General features: G+C 58.1%; 1 protein-coding gene across 1 annotated transcript; it reads left to right on the top strand.

The window, feature by feature from the left end:
- The first annotated feature begins 11076 nt into the window (after positions 1 to 11076).
- LOC102371965 (brachyury protein homolog A-like) lies at positions 11077 to 18456 on the top strand. The gene is made up of 8 exons (XM_006019239.2): positions 11077 to 11327; positions 13234 to 13498; positions 13948 to 14082; positions 15466 to 15527; positions 15875 to 15936; positions 16611 to 16790; positions 17043 to 17157; positions 18207 to 18456. The coding sequence occupies exons 1-8, from the start codon at positions 11143 to 11145 to the stop codon at positions 18454 to 18456; spliced, it is 1254 nt and encodes a 417-aa protein (XP_006019301.1). The 5' UTR covers positions 11077 to 11142.

The raw sequence follows: 18456 nt of genomic DNA, 5'->3' as shown, positions 1-18456 counted from the left end.
ATGGGCCGGGGCAGGCCGACAAGGAGCACGGCGGTGTAAAGATGCTTTCTGCCGAGCTCAGCAGTTGTTCTAGCATTGAATGTTCCCCAAGGGGTGAGGACCATGCCTCCTGCCCTCACCCCTGGGGGCAGGCCACGAAGTGGAGCAGTGAAGGGCTTCTTGCCCAGCTCTTCTCCACTGTGGCCTTTGGGACGCAGCTTTTGGGTGCTGAGGCTTGGCTCCTTGCAGCTGCGCATCGCCAAGGCCTGGCTTTATCCATGTGCAAGGTGCTCTTGGTGCCCCTTGTGCCCAGGGCTGGGACAGGGTGGCCTCGCTGCCCATGAGACCGAAGGCCTAGGCCTGCCCTGCCAGCATCCCCTGCAGCCTTGAGCCAGCGGTGCTGGCGGAGGGCTGGAGTTCATTGACGGGCTACGTCCGAGGAGCCTGGGCACTGTGGGCCACACGCCTGGCAGCTATGCCAAAAGGGGCCAAACTCTGATGGTGCCAGAGACCGTTGGCCTTTGCTCTCAGGGCCCGTTGGCCGCTACGCCAGGCCCCAGGAGGCCAATGTGCTTCCCTGCACCAGGCCTCCGGCGCGGCGAGGCCGACAGGGTGTGGTGCTGGGTGGAGGCTCCAGCCCCAGCTGTGAGAATCGCCGTGCTCCAGTTACCAGCGGTGCTGGGTCGGGCACAGCCCGGGTGCTGCCTGGGAAGGGTGTCCGCTCACGTCACGGCGTGGGAGGCCGACTTGCAGGACTCGGAACCGGTTTGCCTGGGATGTGTCACCTGGGGCCCAGCTCAGCCTGCTCCCCGGGGCCGGCGCTGGGAGAGCAGAGCCGTGGCTTCACCCCGCTGCTCCTCTCCACCCCCCGCCACGCAGCTCCCCTCCTGCCCTGCACCCATGGGGTGGGCAGCTGTGCTCAGCCAGGAGGGACCATTGGATGCGTGTGTGTCTAGAGCACAGGCCACCCGGCCTCATGGCTAGCCCCAGAACCCAGGTCCACGTGGTTTTGACGGTGTGAGGAGGCCACTAAGGCAAGGGACCTCATGCCTAGAGCTGTGAGCAGCACGACTGGGACAGGAAATCAGTTTGGCTGGAGATGAGCAGAGATCTCCCGTGTGCCAAGGGTCTGGGGCCGCTTCCCAAGGAACCCGAGAGGCAGCAGGATGCAGCTGCATCGGCAGGGACCGGTCCTGTGACTGCTCCAGATGGGGTGGGCTGGGAAGAGCAATGCCCAGGGCGTCCCGGACTGCAAGCAGCAGGGCAGCCAGGAGGACAAGAATAAGGGGAGGCGAACCCGTCCTGCACAGGCTTTGCAGAGCCTGAGCCTGTGACTTGGAGCTCAGCCCCTATCGGGTGCAGCCTCTTACCCCGAGCGCAGGACCCGCCTGCTCAGCGCTTCTGCAGAGAGCCGAGCAGGGGACGGTCCCAGCCCCAGCCCCAGGCCCAGCCGTGCTGCCTGCCCCCTGCCCCTCCCAGGCCACCTCAAGCCCGACAGCTGGGCCAGACTGAGGCAGCTTGGCCCTGGCAGGGGATCTGGGCCCGCTGCATGCAGGGCGGGGTGGGATGGCTCCAGGCGAGCCGCCCAGCCTGTTCCCCGTCTCTGCTCCCAGCCTCTCCTGCAGTTGGGGTCCCCTCCCCCAGCCCCGGGAAGAGCCGGTTCCCAGGTGCCTCTCGGGGGAGAACCAGCAGCTCACAGTTGCAGCTGGGATTTCGACAGAGCAGGAACGCTGGCGTTGCCGCACGGAGTGGGAGGCGAAGCTCCCTGCGCCCAGAGCCGGTCTTGCAGCTTTTCCCAGGCCCTGGGGGCTGCAGCTCTGCAAAGTCACTAGTAAGCAGTTTAGGGAAGGTGAGAGGGACGTGGGGCGTGACGGGGACCAGCCCAGCCCAGCCTTTGCTAGCGCAGCTCTTTGCGAGGGGCAGGGATGCTGGGTGGGTCGGGCAAGGATGGCAGCCTGGGACAGAAGCCAAAGCAGAGGGGAGCTTGCCAGCGTGCTCGCTGTCCGGGGCGCCCAGGGCCTGGGCTCCCTCCGGGGCCAGAGGGAAGCTCTCCTGCAAGAGGGCCCCAGGGATGGGTGAATCCCAGCCCTTCCCTCTGTCCCTGCCTGTGCAGGGAGGCCAAGCTGCTTTCCTACACAACCAGCATGGCTGCATCACCTCCATCTCCAGAGTCCCACCCAGAGCAGGGGCTCGTGGACCTCCAAGCCAGGGGCCAGCCTGCCCTGAGCAGCCCCACTGAGATCCCGGGGCCAGAGGAGGGAATCGAAGCCCAGCTCCAAGTTCCCGGCAGGGAGGCAGTGCCTGGCCAAGCCCATGCGCACACAGCACACACCGAACAGCCCCCGGCTCCAGCAGGCAGAGCCGCCCCAGGGGCCGGGAGCGCCCTGAGAGCTCCACCGTGCCAGCCCCTTGCAGCCAGCCAGGCGCCTGGCCTGGGGGGCTGCACTGAGCTGGGCTGCCCACAGACCCCCAGCACATCAGGATCCAACCCGCCGGGGAACAGAGAGGGGCTGCAGGCCCCGGCCGGTGGATCTAACCCCCCCCAGTGCCTGGTGACACATTCAGGCTGAGGCCAGTGCTCGCCAGGGCACACGGGGCAGCCCCGCGGCTCCCGCTCCGGTTCCAACAGCCCCGGAGCAGAGCCCAGCTCTGGGAAGGGAAGCTCGCTGCCTCCCCATCTCCCAGAGCTTAGCACAGCCCTGGCAGCGGGCTCTGCCTCTGCTCAGACCCAGGCAGGGTTTGTGTGTTTGGCCCTGACCAAGCCCAAGCTGGGGCTGGGACCAGGCCATGCCTGCGCTACTCCGACTGAGGCCACGGCAGGAAGGAGCCGCTCCTGGGACAGCTGTGACCGAGGCTGGGTGGCAGCGATGGCCAGAGGAGCCAGCTGGAGACACCACGGAGCTGCTAAGACAGCACTGCTGGGAGCTCTGGGCATTTCACAGTGGCCGCAAGACCCCCAGATTTCAGGTGTGGGGGAGCAAGCACACAGCACCCCACCAGGGCTCTTTTGTGGCAATAAGATGGCATGAAAACTGCTGTTCTCTCCTTTTCCCTTTTGCCCCACTCAGAAAAGGACGGGAACAGGCAGGAGGCTGAGAACGGGGTTGTGTAAGATCAGTCGCTGCCGGGAAGGAATGAAGGGATGTGTCAATACACGCCGGAGCCTGGAAGAGACGAGCATGTTCCCCCCGAGCAGCTGGCCCAGGAACTTGGCGGCATCAAAGCCAACTTGCCGCACCCCACCCAGCAACGCGCCGGGAAGGCCCACACCGTGCGGGGGGCAAGGAACCCAGTCGACGGCAGGGCTGAAGTCGCTGCCCCCTGGGATAGGCAGGTGCCTCGACACGGGGGACAGCAGGAGGGGACAGCCCTGTCACTGCAATGCAGGGAATGACCCGGTCTGGGGACAGACAGACAAGGTGGGGTTCAGTGGCCTTTACTATTTGAGGCACAAAGCCACCTGCACCCTGCTGCGCTTTCCCCCCCCATGCACTCTCGGTTGTCCCCCGGCCTGAGAGCTGGGGCGCGAGCCCCTCAAGCTGCCTGCACCCCCCTCCACAAAGAGACGCTGGCAGGGCCTTCCTCCTAGACATGCCGAGAAAGGGCCGTGTCCCTACTGAGGGGCTGCTTCACTGCCTGCTTTTAGCAGAGGGAGCACAGACAGGATCCCCTGGCACCCGGAGACCAGGCGCCCGCCCAACTCTATCAGCCCTTGGAACAAGCTTCCCGGCGGGCGCAGGGATAGCGCTCCCTGCTGCTGGCTCTCAAACACAGGCCAGAGCGGTCCGTCCACAGTGCGTGATGCAGCAGTGGGGAGGGGGTGGCCCCGCTGCAACCGCGCTGAGCCCATAACGTGCTGCAGGCAGCGTTACACCCTGCACGACCTGAAGGAACAGGTCCCTGAAGAGAGCAAAGCAAGCGGGCGAGACCTGCGATCTGTGCGGCATGCAGAGCCTGCTTCAGCAGACGAGGACCGATGAAATGGGCTGCTGTCCATGCAAGCTCGTGCCACTCTGAACTAGTCGGTCTCCGAGGGGCCGCCCTGCCCTGCCCGGTGACTGACATGGCTAAATATCTCTCTGCAAGGTGATGGTGAGAGCCCCGGGACAGGGGATTCTCCCCCACCTCATGCCATGTCAATGTGTCCTTCAAGTGCCACCTGTGCCGCCCCTGCAGATGCTCTTTATACCAGGAGACCCGCACAGGGGTGAGCTGGTCCCCGTCCGACACAGCAAGCCGCTGATCTCACAGGTGCTGGACGGCATTAGTCAGCCCCATCTGGGAGTATCCTTTCACCCCCACCACCCCTGCCCGAGCTGAGCTGTCTCCTGGCTCTGGTGACAACAGCAGACCCAACCCATCAGCACGGCATCCAGCTCTGACAGCACAGGACTTTCCACGGGCCCCTCACAGAGAAATCCCCAAGGCAGCCAGGGAGGAGTGGAAGCACCAAGGCAAACCTCTGAGTAAGAGGCGGCCTGCTGTCAGGTCTCATGTCTGCCCAGGTAGAGCCGCAACCCCGCGGGGACACGGCCAGTTCTGTTCATCTACAGGCCTTGGCAAGCCCTCACGTTGCTTACGGGCACCGAGTGTCATCTCACGAGTGCTTGTGGAAGCAGCAAAGGGCTTGTACCTCCTTTTTATGGAGATACCACTTGTTATCTCCCCTGGTATCTCCCCAGTCACTCAAGGAGCCTGTGGTAGAGCTGGGGTCAGCCCAGCCCAGCCTGTAGCTGTAGACACAAGGCCACGGTCTCGAGTGCCTTTGGTGCTGCTCTGGCCCTGTGGCCATCTGAATCCCCGAGGGAGGAAAGTACTGCTGGCAGAAAGGGAACGAGGCTTGGCGAGAAGGGCGGCATGCTGGTCCTTCCCGGCGCTCTACGGGCCCCTCCTCAGTTATGGACATGGTGATGTGTGGCACTTATGCCACCAAAGCAATGCTACTCCTGGACTAGGCACACGCAAGGAGGAATGCAGGAGGACCCAAGCACGCACTGGTGCCCACTGTGCGTGGCTACTGGCTTCAGGGTCCCAAAACAGGTCTGGCCAAACCCCTGCCTAGCAGGACAGCCAGCTCCCACCTTGTCCCCAAGGAGGGGAGGAAGACAAGGGGACCGCACTTCTGAGTCCCTTCCCCCTCAGAGGGGCTCGAACCCAGGTCTCACTGACCGCTCAGCACAAGGAGGCGCAAGCCACCATGCCACAGCTCAGCCACGTGCCACCCACCCTTCCCCTGCTCCTTTTTACGCTAAGCCACTAACACAGTCCCTGAAAAAATGGCTAAAGGAGGGAGCTTCTGCTTCACTGAGAGCAAGGACCCAGGGCCCCCTACCTGCCAGGCCAGCAGCCCCCACACAGGGGGGCACAGCCTCTGGCCTGACCTCTTCCTCCTGACCCCGCACAGCTCCAGATTCAAAAGGAGAGAGAAGGGCTGTGTCCCACCCCAGACGCAGATGCCTCACGCTGGCGGGCAGCGGGGACTCGGGACTGGAAAGTGTTGGCAGCACACGCATGGCACCAGGCGATCAGATCTGCTCCCTGCAAGTGAAGGGCTCTGAACGAACACGGGCTCTCTCCATCACAGCAGAGATCACCCGGCACAGCGTGAACCCATGAAGAGCTAGAAGGGGACGAGATGGGGCTCCCGGCTCAGAAGAGAAGGGCAGAGTGGGGGTGCCGGCCTGGGTGAGTGCACTGGTCAAGGTGGCCCATGGCAGGTCAGTCAAGGCAGCTGTGGCAGGAAGCCACCCAGGGCAGAGCTGCAGGAGCCCTATTGTCTCCACCCCACTGTTAACCCTGCACTAAAGGCAGAGGGCTTTGATCTCTGCCTGCCCTGCCCCCTCCATCCCTGGCAGCTGTTCCCACCCCTCTCCCCCCAGGGCAAGGCACTTCAAAAGGCTCAGCTGTTGCCAGAGGGCCTGATGGGGAGGGGGACAGGCTTGGAGCTCAGCTGCCTTGAAGGGTTGCATGTCCTTCCAACAGCATCACTTCATGGAGGTACATCCCCCGCCCCCCAAGCCCTTTCATCCCAAGGGGGGCAGACGGCCCCTTCTCTCCTGCTGGGCACAGGAAGTCCCTGGCTTTTAGTCCCAGGCAGTGCATGGTGCAACCTCCTCTTTGACGACGCAGAAACTATCTTATCAACCAGCAAACCTGTTTGAGTCCTATGTCTTCCCAACCGCCCAGCCAGCTTGGGTACCCAAAGACACCAGCCCCTTTTACCCTACAGCCATGGTTACTTGTTGAGCCAGCCCTGCCTAATCCCTCCAAATGCCAGGCCTCAGTCCTACTGTAGACATGCAGCAGCAGGCAGGTGCCCCTGGCACGGCTGTTACTCACCCTGGCCCGTCCTTGTGATGTATCGAGAGCCCTGTCATTGCCGTGCTGGAAGCTCCAGCCCTGAGGTTCAGCGATACCCAAGCTCAGCCCGGTCCCACCAACGGCCCCGGCACTCCCAAGTGTGAAGAGATGCTGGGAAACATGGTGCCAAAGGGCTCCAGACCCACAAGACAGAGAGAAGAATCCAGCTCTTAAGCAGTCAAATGACCTGGGGACACTGGAAGGTGGCAGCCCTGCCTGTGGCATGTGCAGCCCAAACCCTGCACTTCTCCAGAGGCAGAGACTGACACACCGCCGCCCTCCTCACCACCTTCTCCATGCTGCCAACCCCCCCAGGCAGGACGGCAGCCATCAAGAGGCGGTCACAAATCTAAGGCGGTGCCAAGGCCCCAGTGCTGCCCTTCAGTCCATTCAGGCGGGTCAAAGCCCCATGCCGTGTGCACAAAACTGATGCTTTGCTCTGCTTCCACTGCCAGACAAAGCCCATCGCCACAATTAGACGTTACGCAGGAATGGCCCAGCACGTGCTCGAGCTGACACATTACCTGTGCACAGAGCCACGTGAATTGCAGTCGAGGGAGTGACCTGGGGGTGCACAGTTACACATGTGCGTGTTGGCAGGACAATGTCCCTGGCTCCCAAGTGGAACAACGACACCTTTTGCAAGCACAGCCACAGAGGAAGCGCGGCCGCGTGGTCAGTGCTCTAGTCAGCATGCGGGACACCCTGGCTGTGGCCCAGGACTGTTCCGTCACTGACTTAGGGCCCTGGCCACGTCCCTTGGGTTTTCTCTAGATCAACCATGGTGCCATGGCCTTAAGAGCCTTTTCAGGGGGCTGTGGCATGCTCCACAACATTAGCACTGTTAGGTGCACAAATGTGATTCATAAGATAAAACCAGAGACTTCAAATAAACCAAAAGAAGCTGGGGGTTTTCTGACTTCTTTGCAATGGAAAGACTGCTCTGTCATTTTTCTGTAGTCAAAAATAGAGTGGAATCTAAAGCTGGCATTTTCCCAGGGGGGCTGGGAGTTTACTGGAGGCTCAAGTCTCTCCAGTGGTGCTTCAAGTCTACGAAGATTGAGACCCACTGCTCTCTCTCTCTCTATATATATATAAAATCAAGATGCATCACTTCTCTCCCTGCCTTGAGGCTGGTGAGTGTTAGAGGGGTGCTCAGATACTGCATTAATGGTGGCCATGGACTAAAGAGCCCTGAGTGGATGAGACTCGGGTGTTTCCAAGCCTCTGGTACATCAGCCAGGCAGCTCTAAGCTCCAGGAGACACAGCTGCAGCCCCAGTCAGTCAGTTCAACTGAAGCAGATTTCAAGTCAGTGCTACACTGCATCACTCCAGCCAGCTAAAACCCCCTGAAACCAGCTCCTCAGTACACGGGGCACTCGTGAGACCACTCCACAAATACAGGTTTCAGGTTCAGAAGCCAGAGGACAAGGAAAACACTGCAGGAAGGAGTATGCGACACCAGAAGACAATGCATATGGCATTTAGGCACTCTGTGTCAGATCTACCACCCATTGGTTGGTGTGGAACTGAAGCAAGAAGCTGCTGCAAGTTCTTGCAGATGCAAAGATTTGCCCCCAAAGCCTTTAATGAATCTCAACCCTGGCCATCCCTGCGTTAGAAGCACGCAGCTGTTGGCAGCCAGCGGTGCTATTTTTTTAAGTTGTAGAACACAGAACAGAACATCCAGGAAAACAGCAATGACAGCAGGTGGGCCGTCGCCACTCACAGCCCCGAGATAAAATCCAGGCCTTTCCAAGACCAGCACTACCTACCTCTGCTCTGGGCTTTGACTGCTCCTCTGTGCGATGCTCTCCCACTCGCCTGTGCTGTGGAGTCACATGCTCTTGCTCGCTTCCTCGTGAGACTTATGGTGCTTCCAGCTTGCAGCTGAACCAGACAATGGCCTTTTCTGTGTGGTCCTGGAGCTTTCTGCAAGGGGAACTATGGACAAATCCTGCAGCAGAAGAGAAACGGAGAATTCTGTGTGTGAGAGAGAGAGATCTCCAAGCAGTACCAATTCTCAGATGGGCGCAGGGCTTGGATATAAGATCTGGGGTAAGGGTTTGGGTCAGATCTTGTAGGGTCAGCCTGTAGCGGCAAAAGCGACCACCTGAGGCTCCGCTGCCAGGTGAGGGCATCCCAGCTCGAGTATCCCCTCCCTGCAGTCAAGAGGGAACTCCAGGAGAGTCCAGATCTCTCCCAGGCGCCCCGGCTGGCAGGATGGATTGGGAGCCCATTCACAGAGAGCCGTCACCCCAGTACCTCCCCTGGGGACCCTGCAAACCACCCATGACCCTCAGATGGAAACTTGAGGGCAGCCAAGTCAGTGGCTGTGGTCATCTGCTCTCCCAACAGATCCACCTCCTTGTAAACGGCCTGATGAATTTCTCAGCTCCTTGGCGTAATTCCCAGCACCTGTCTGCTGTAGATAAGGCTGGTCTCAGCAGGCCCCCAGGTGTCAGGATTCAAACACCACTGCTTGCCCTGCATGGTCCAGAGTGACCCCCATTGTCTCCAAAGAGCCCCACAGAGGTTGCTGTTTGTCCCTGCAATCGAATCTGCCCCTAAACCTCCCACCCTGGGGGAGATTAAGCAGAACTACCTGGGAGAAGAGAAGCAGGACACCCCCCCCAACATCAGACTGGAAACCAAGGGAAGGCCTTTGAGGCTGGGTTTGTATTCCTAATGCAGAACGGGAGGCGGCGGTGGCAGAGTGACTGCCAGTGAGGAATTAGAAGGGGTGTCCTAGTGTTGCTCTGGCAATATCTTTTATCGGACCAGTGTTACAGCCCGGAGAGAGGCGAGGCAAGCTTTCAGACACAAAATGCCCTTCCCCAGGTCTTAGGAAGCCTTAGCTAAACACCAGGTAGAACAGGCTAATGACTTCTGTCGTGTAAATGAAAGCAGGCACTTAAGAAGGGAAGTGGGCAGGAAGCGCAGGGGCCCTATGGACAGAACTCATCACCATGCACTGCTGCACCTTGGAGATTTTCTAGTGTTGCTGCAAATCCACCAGGCCTGGTCCTCCTGGAGGCCTGGGGACAGGGCATCCCACTGAGGGGAAGCATGCCATGCTCTTTCTCAATGCCCTCCAAATGCCAGATCTATGAATCTACAATCTATGAATCCAGAGCATCCAGCGCTGGCGTCCCAGGGGTACAAGACACGCCGTGTGCTGGGCCACCAGTCAGACCTGGCACTGCAGGTCTACGTTGGAACATGCTAGGCAGGGGCTCAAGTCATTGCCTCTATCCCTGGGAATGTGAGGATACTTTGCTGGATGCTTCTAAGGGGAAATGGAGAATTGGTTAAAAGATGAGAGGTGTCACTGGAAGAATAAAGCCATCTGCAGGGTAGAAATCTCCTCGTCAACCCGTCTCACCAAGGGGAAAGGCCATTACTTAGACTCTGCTCCCAATGGGGCTCTGCTCAGCTGCAAACTAAGCACCGGTGCCTTTTACTTCTGAACGCTGGAACCGACGTATCCATCACCAGGAACACGACCCCGGTTCCTGCCCTCCCTCACCAGCCACATCCCGAGCTGGGAGCTCCACGACGCTGCAGCGGGGCTGCCAGCCCCCTGCTAGATTTCACATGTAGGTGGTGGGTCACCACCCCGAGCAGCTCCTTCAACGCCTGAGAGCGGGGGCCAGCGAAAGCACGCTGAGAGCCGCCAGGCACGGCACAACAGAGGGAAACAAACTGAGAAAGGCCTGGAGCTGAGACCTGGGTGCCCTCCTTGCCTCTGCCACAGACTCCCCATGGGGCCTTCAGCAAGTCACTTAGGCTGAGGTTTCCAGCAGTGCGGAAGAACATAAGCATGGCCATGGCCTGGGTGAGACCCTGGGTCCCTCTCGCCCTGTCTCCTGTGTTGCACTGCAGCCGGCAGGGAGAGTGACCTGGGTCTGACCAGGATATTTCCCCCTGTTCCTCTCTCACTTGCAGCCTTCAGCATTCAATGGCTGGAAAGCTCTGATTCAGAGACCATGCCTCTCACCCCCAGGCCTATGAGACTGGGTGTCCAAACCCCCTCGGCAGAAGCTTTTAGCCCCCAGGGTTCCAGGTGCCTTTCCATAAAATGGGGATAGGTGTCCTTGCAGGTCTGCTCCTGGGACTCAAGGACATCCTACTGTCTGAGCAGCTGGGCTGGGACTCGCATGGCTGGGCTCCCCCTTTCCAGCTCTGCTCAGCCCCTCCTTGCCACCCCCACGGGTTTCTCTCGGGTTACTTGGCGGATATATTTTCCGAGTGTGGTCAAGTCCTTGGTGTGGTCTGGTCCTCCCTCCTGCCCTGGCCCTGGGATGGGGGTCCTGGGCTCTTTGGCTCACGCTGAAGGCTCTGGATGAAAGGTGATCAGCTGCCAATGGCAGGGCAATCTCTGCCCCACACCTGCCCCCCAGGAGGGGCCTGTGTGGGGAGGATGAACCTATTGCCAGTGCTGGGAGGTGGCTTGGGTTTCCCACTGAGTTTCACACAGACATCAAAGCATCTCCCCCTCCATCGTGGAGCTGAGAAGTTGCAGGCCCACACGTAGCTCCCCCCACCCCAGGCTGCCCAATCCCTGCCTCACCCACCTTGGAGCAGGCAGGGAGGGGCACCTGCTAAGGCTTCCAGCCAGTGAGAAAGGAACTGGGCCTCCGGGCTTGCTGCAGAAGAGGTTTAAATCCCAGGGGGGACTCCAGCCCCTCCTCAATGAGTCCTGATGCCTGACAAGCAAGGCTGGGGCCCAACTCCCAACACTGGGCTCAAGGGCTGGGGCGTAAGACTTGAGCAGCAGGGCCACGGCGACGTCGGACACCATGAGCTCGGCTCCCAGCCACCAGCAGCTGGACCACGTCTTCAGCGCGGTGGAGAGCGGGCTGGAAGTGGGCAGCGAGAAGGGGGATGCCTTGGAGAGGGAGATCAAGGTGGAGCTGGAGGAGAAGGAGCTGTGGACGAACTTCAAGGAGCTCACCAATGAGATGATCGTCACCAAGACGGGCCGGTGAGTGAAAGGGTTCTCTGGACCCTCTGAGCTGCCCCCATTACCAACTTCCCCCCTTCCTTAAGCACCTAGAAGGTGCCTCTTGTCACGGCAGCTAAGCCCCAGAGACTTACTTTTAAATGTTCACACGCTGTCTTAAGGACGGTGCCACTGGTGGTTTGGTGGCTGTCAAGTCTCTGAGCAACTTGTGACGTGACTTCCAGCTCTGGGGGTCAGGAAGCACCTTACTTGAAAACCACAGTTGATTGCCCCTCTCTCCCCGACAGGAATTGTGCTTCCTTTGAAGCCAGGATAGGAAGACAATGTCCAGGAGAGCAGAGCATTTACCTCTGCTTAGGACTTGCATTTGAATTGGACGGAGATGACTCGATGTGCACGAGACAGTCTTTGTTGTCCTGAGGGAAACAGAATGGGACAACTTCACCCCTGGAGAGACCAGGCCCAGATGGGTTGTTCTAGACAGGGGCAACTACCCAGCTGAGGCCAGATCTCTCCAGTGTCGAGCGCTGCAGAGACACAGTTAGAGACGGCCCATGTCCAGGGGACATCAGAGCTCAGATGGGCCAGACAGCGAGGGAAGGCTGGGGGACAGGGCAGGGAAGGGACTTGCCCAAGAGAAAACGTGCAGCCCAGCCCATGCCTCGTCTCAATAGATGCTGCCACCTTTTACATGCGCTCCGGCTGAATGGCACCCACGTATTCCAGATCAGAATATGGCCCCTAGTCCCTTGGAAAATATACCACTCCTCTGTGCTGAGGGCAAGCCCTGTACCAATGGAGGTAGGTTAGAAACCGCCTCTCCCTGAGATGGGGCAGGTTCAGAAGCCATGGGCTGTAGCCTGAAAACCTGGGTTTTTTTCCAAGAAGTCCTCTGAGAAAATTGGGCTGGCAGGGTCCTCAGGAGTCCATCGCTTCTAGCCCCCTGCTCGAGGCAGGATCAGCCCTGGCTAAAGCATCCTAGACAAGAGTTTGTCTAACCCCCTCATCCTCCAGATGTGTCCCGCGGGAAGGTGTGTGGTTTCTGGCATGGCTCAGGACAGCTAGATCTGGTTGTCAATCACACACACAGGGAGAGGCAGCAGAGCAGCACGGTGACCTTTGCCTCACGTACTTCATTTTCCCTTCGGCTAAGTGGGGCCTGTGCTCAAAGTGGGAGGTTAGCGAGGTGGGGTCTTTGTGGCATCCCCCTGCATGGAGGACAAGCTCTCCTGGGATGAAGAAGTGCGGCAAATGCTGCAGAGAAGAGGCTGCTGGTGGCTGTGGATGGTTGCAAAGGCCTCTGGCGAGGAGAAATCGAGGCTCCCAAATAGGGGAGCCACCCCCAACCCTCAAGAAAGATTGAGGGAAACAACAAGGTCTGATCATTTTGATGTGATGGAAGGTAGAGGGCACAAGGGAAGGATAGGTTGTTTCTAGGCATTTGCCCTCTGTTACGCCTCCAGAGGCAGACACGTCTGCTCGGTTGCAAAGGAAAGAGAAGCGGGAGCAAAGGGCGAGACTGATTAGGCTCAAATTAAATAAAATAAGGCCCACCCTTTATGGCCGCTTCCTGGTTACTGTAATCACCACAGCGATACGGGCCTGGCTACGCAGCACTGGTCACCTGTCCTGGGCTGTGAAATGGGCCTGACCCGTGTTATCCCCTCTCTGCTGCATCACAAGGAGAGGCTGTGCTCCCAGGACACGCATGAATGGGACAGTGGGAGGCAGCTGTGCCAGACCCCAGGAGCAGGCTGGAGTGGGAGTCTGTGGCACCAGGGCTGCCCTGAGAGCCAGCAGGCGAGAACCACTGGTTGAACCGCTGACATGCCAATATGGCTTTAGGGACTGATGAGAGGAGTGAGGAAGTGAATAAAGGAGAAGCAGGTGACTGATCATCTCCTCCTCCTGTCCCGTCCCATCCTAGGAGAATGTTTCCTGTGCTTAAAGTCAGCATCTCAGGCCTGGACCCCAACTCCATGTACTCGATCCTGCTGGACTTTCTGGCTGCAGATGGGAATCGCTGGAAATACGTCAATGGAGAGTGGATCCCGGGTGGGAAGCCGGAGCCCCAGAGCCCAAGTTGTGTCTACATCCATCCTCAATCCCCCAACTTCGGGGCTCACTGGATGAAAGCCGCCATCACCTTCAGCAAAGTCAAACTCTCCAACAAGATGAACGGAGGAGGGCAGGTAACTGTGACAAGGGGCCCTGGCGGTGAGGGATAGAGCACAGCTCTGAAGGGCTCAGTTGGTCAAAGCAGGAAGTTAGTTCCTGTTTCACTTGCCAAAAGAAAAGCAGTGCCAAAAGAAAATATTAGCATTACTGTAGCTGGAGCATTAGCCAGTGCCTCAGTCCTGCAACAGGCAAGCTGGAAGTTAGCAGCCCAAGGATGCTGTTTGTCTGCAATGTGCTCCTTGATGCCCAGATTGGAGAACACCAAAAGAGCAAAAGCCCCTGCTGCGGTATCCAAAGGGCTCCGTCCGGGCACAAGCTCCGTGCGCCTGCAGCAGGGTGGAGGAGGTGGGCACATCTCCAGCCTGGGCATCCACACTTTCTCTCATGCTCTGAAAGATCAGGCCCCAAGCTGACGAGGCCAAGCCCACAGAGCAATGCTTAATGCGCCTGTTCTGTCTCTCAGATCATGCTGAACTCCCTCCATAAGTACGAGCCCCGTGTCCACATCGTGAAGGTTGGGAGGCCGCAGAAAATGATCAGCAGCTTTTCCTTCCCGGAAACTCAGTTTATTGCCGTCACTGCTTACCAGAACGAGGAGGTAAAGGAGACTGGAGGGCGCTGGGGAAGGGCACGGTGGTGGGGATAGGAGCCCTTGCAGACTCACGGACCATTTTCCCTGAGACTCTGCTGTGGCCACCTCTCAGGTGGAAGGTGGGGGCAGTTTAGCAGCACAGTGTTTGGGGACGGGGTGAAGAAGTAAAATGTGTTCAGCCAAAACCTTCTAAAACTTTCCAAGCACAACTCAGTCCTGTCACTGTCCCCTTCCCCCTCTCACTTGTCTCCAGAGATTCCCGCTCTCCTCCGGGCATGTCACAGTCGGCACTGCCTGTGGAATGCTCTTTACGGTGCATCTCGTAAATCCACTCCAGCAACCACATACCCAGCTGGTCTGGAGCTGAGGCCTGGTCCTGGGAGCAGGAAGAGGTGCATGCATCTTGCGCATTCCCTTCCTGCTGCTCAGGTCAGTGGGAACTTTGTCACCGAGCAGCAGGGTCTGCACCGAGGGCAATCCAGAGCCCTGGGTCTCAGCACCTGGGCCCTGCTGGGAAAGGAGGTGTTAACCCTTCTGCTGCTGGGACCTCTCCCCAAGGCAACTGCTAGGATCTTGGAAGAGGCTGGACATCTCAGTCCTTTGTGTTCATTGCAGTCACAGCAAAGCCCATAGAAAGCCAGGACTGCAATCAGGCCCAGGTGACAACACAGCAATTTCACAGCGGTCCCTGAGGATACGCTAAGTCCTGTCCAGCCCTCTCCCTTCCCTCGCTGCTTCTCTTCTGAATGTTAGTCCAAAAGCAGGCACTGGGGCAGCATGGCCTGACGGGCAGAGCACAGGGTGAGAACCCGGAGAGGGCTACTCCCAGCTCTGAAACCAGGGGCAAGTCACTCCCTTCTGCAGGCCTCAGCTTCCCCGTTGCAAAACAAGGAGGATAATAAGCATGTGCCCCATGGGAGAGGCAGAGGAGCTGAGCAGCTGTACTAGCCAGTGTCGGTGAAGTCCTTTGAATAAAATAGGCCCCAGACAAGCACTTCTTAATACAAGATAAAACATCACAGCATTGGCGCCGGAGCCGTGAGCTGCCCTGCAATAACCAGGAGGGAGGAAGCTAGGAGCATTCAGCTCAGGTTTCCACAGGGTAAAAACAAAGGCTTAAGAATTCGTGAGAAGTCCCTTGGCAAGATCCAACCGAGAGAGCAGAATCCCTGGGTCAAACTGTGCTCAATTCCCACCGTGCTCACCCAAGAGAAACTTCCATTGAGCTGCCTCGTTTCATGCCAGTGCAACCAAGAGCAGAACACGTGTGCACGTGCATGCACATGTGTGGGGAGGAAAGGGGGGGGTTGAAGAAGAGGTGTGAAAAGGGGTAAAGAGTGGGCAGGAGTTTGTAGTTAAACCCAGCCTGCCAATGCCTTCCCGTTTCAGATCACCGCCTTGAAGATTAAACACAATCCCTTTGCCAAAGCCTTCCTGGATGCCAAGGAGAGGTGAGTGCTGCGTAGATGGCTGCTTCACCTGAGTCACTGGCACTCTTTGCCCTTTTCTAGCTCCTTTCATCCAAACCTGCAGGTAAACAGGGATGGATTAAACCGGACAACCCCCTTGTGAGCTCCTTACAGCAGGGGACATTGAGGAAATTTGCTCAAGGCCACCCCAAACCCTTGGGGGTAGAGCCAGGGACAAAGAGCAGGGGTCCCATCACTGTCTGCTCTGCTCCTCCCTAGGTCAGTCAGGGTGATCACTGGTTGTCAAAGCCTCAATGCTCTTAGATGATGGCTGAGCGCGTGATGCTGGCTATTGACTGAAGCCTTTCTATTCTGTGTTCTCCACCTAGGTGCAACTCCAAAGAGGTTCTCGAAAGCAGCAGTGAATCTCCCCAGGCTGCCTATTCACAGAGTGAGCCGTCTCCTTTTTGATCCAAATCTAGTGTCCCAATGGGAGTAGGCAAAGGTCCCATCCCCTCTCCCCTGGAGTCAGGGGAGCTTTGGTCCCTATAGCTTGGGGCTCTTTGTGATACGTTCCAGCCAGGCCCTGGGTTTCCTTAGCCCCTCAATGCTGCACTGGAAGTCGCCTCAGGTGGGGAATCTGCACTTTTGAGCTGTGTGATCTGATCTCCAAGCACAGCAGGCCAGAACTCCAGCCATGAGATGGGAAACTGGCTCTTAGTTACATCAGGCTGGCTCAGCACATGTCCCTGGCTTTGTGCCTCTAAGCTCCAAGTGGTGTCAAGTGAATACCATCAACCTGTTTGGGAGAGGACACATGACACTGCCGAAAGCAGCTCTATGACAGAGGGGTGTGAATCCAAAGGGGAATCATTGGGACTCAGGCTCTTAGGCACCTTGGAGAATTTGCTCTTTGGCTGCTAAGTGCTGATGTCACTTTGAGAAAGGGCTTTAGGTTCTTCTGCAAATGTGTCCCTTGGATCAACATCTGTGCGTTTCAGCCATTGTTTGAGTGGAGTCCAGGTCTGTGCCCTGCGTTCATGCCCTGCCAGGGTGTCTCTGGTGGGGATACTCTCGGTGGATGAAGGGGTCCTGGGTTAACACTGTTGTTTTCTTCTTTCCCAGTTGGGGGCTGGTTCCTGCCAGGCACCAGCCCCTTCTGCTCCTCTCCTGTCCAGACTTCACTGTCAGGGGGTCCTGGCCTCTCACCCAGCCCCAGCTCGTACTGCGAGCAGTACTCCAGCCTACGGAGCCACAGACCTGCTCCCTACCCAAGTCCCTACAGCCAGAGGAATGCCTCACCAAGTAAGAATACCCCACACACGCATGGGCACAGCCCCCTGCCCTGCCCTGTCTTGGTGCAGATATACAATGCAGTTGCACCAGTGTAAAGGCTGGGGGGGACACAGCACACAGCCCTGTCCTAGTGTCACTCATCTCTCTCTCAGGCAGGCTTCCTGAGGAGGGGGCCACCCCTCTATTCTGGTCACTTAAGTCACTGCTACGACAGCACATCAGGATTTCTTCTCCATCTAAAGGATCTATCTTTCTCTCCAGCTAATTATGTGGATAGCTCTGCTGGCCTCTCCATGCTGCCTGCCCCTGACAGCTGGTCAGGACTGAGTCTTTCCAGCTCCACCGGGGTCTTACCCACCTCTGCCTCTACTACAAGGTAAGGAAAAGCCACTCTGGTGTCTTCAACAGTGAGGGACAGAGATTTTATCCTGATTTAGAAGAATTAAGGCCTCTAAACATGGATAAGGGTCTGCAGTGGTCTGTCTCCCCGGAGGAGTTGATCCCAGAGGCTATGGCCACTAGGATTGGCTCCAAGCAGAGGCTGGTTTATAAGCCAGGCACCAGCACATTGCCCTCTCTGTAGGTTTGGGGTTTGAGAGAGCAAGTCAGCTCAGGGCACAGGAGCTCTGGCAATGCTGGGGTATGGCTGTGGGAGAAGATGACAGACACACAGAGGCACGGGCTGGGGGGGCAGCTGCCACCAGGTGGAAGGGGCCTCCAGAACAGAGCAGCAAGGGGTATAACAGGCAGAGGGGGCAGCCGTGCAGACTGTACAAGAGGCATTATGCAAAGAGATGAGCACCGAAGGAGCTAAACACTATAAGGGCAAGCAGATGGCAAACTGAATTCCCACCCTGTGCTAAGGACATAGGGGGTCTTCCCCTTCCCGCTCCACAGATAGGGAAGGGCAGGGGGTGAGCTCTGAGCACAACCCCTCCTGTCCTGAAGGGTCCAGTCTTCATTGCAAGTCTCCCCTGCCAAGGACTGGAAATAAGGTGTGTCGTGGGGAGAGAACCAACCCAGGTGACACCTGGGACAAAGATTAGGACATGGCTCCTGACCGGCTTCATAACCTGGTTCCAACAGAGCTGGGTCCTGCCCAGCCTGCACGCTGTGGCCCCTTCCCTTGAGCCCGCCGCGCACATGAGAGATGAGGGAAAGTGTACTCAGAAGCCTCTCACTCCTTCACTGAGTGGGTGTTGGAGCAAGGAAGCCCAGGAGAGAAAGGATCAACAGGACCCTTCTGTTAAAGGCCAGAAGGGTCTCTGGAGGGTTTTCAAACCTGGGTAGACAAAGCCTGGCCTGGGGTGATCTAGTTGGGACTGCTCCTGCATGAAGCAGGGGGCTGGACTAGATGCGAGCTCCTGAGGTCCCTTCCAGCCCTCATTTTCTATGATTCATTCTTTCTTTGTCTTCACCTTTCAGCCAATATCCCAGCCTGTGGCCCCTCACCAGCAACTCCATCAGTCCTGCTCCCCAGTCCAGCTCTAACCCCCCCTTCTTGAGAGGCTCTCCAGTCTCTTACAGCAGCTTGGCCCCTACTCTCCCAGCCCCCTCGCCCTCCCCAGTCTATGACAACGTTCTTCTGTCAGAGATGCCTGCAAGTGATAGTCAGTACGACTCCACTATTGCTCGCCTGGCATCCACGTGGGCAACCATCACTCAGAGTTACTGA

The sequence above is a fragment of the Alligator sinensis genome, unplaced genomic scaffold (genome assembly GCF_000455745.1).
Source record: "Alligator sinensis unplaced genomic scaffold, ASM45574v1 scaffold337_1, whole genome shotgun sequence".
Taxonomy (NCBI): domain Eukaryota; kingdom Metazoa; phylum Chordata; order Crocodylia; family Alligatoridae; genus Alligator; species Alligator sinensis.
Note: the sequence above shows the minus strand (reverse complement) of the source record. Positions and strands in the feature narration are given on the sequence as shown.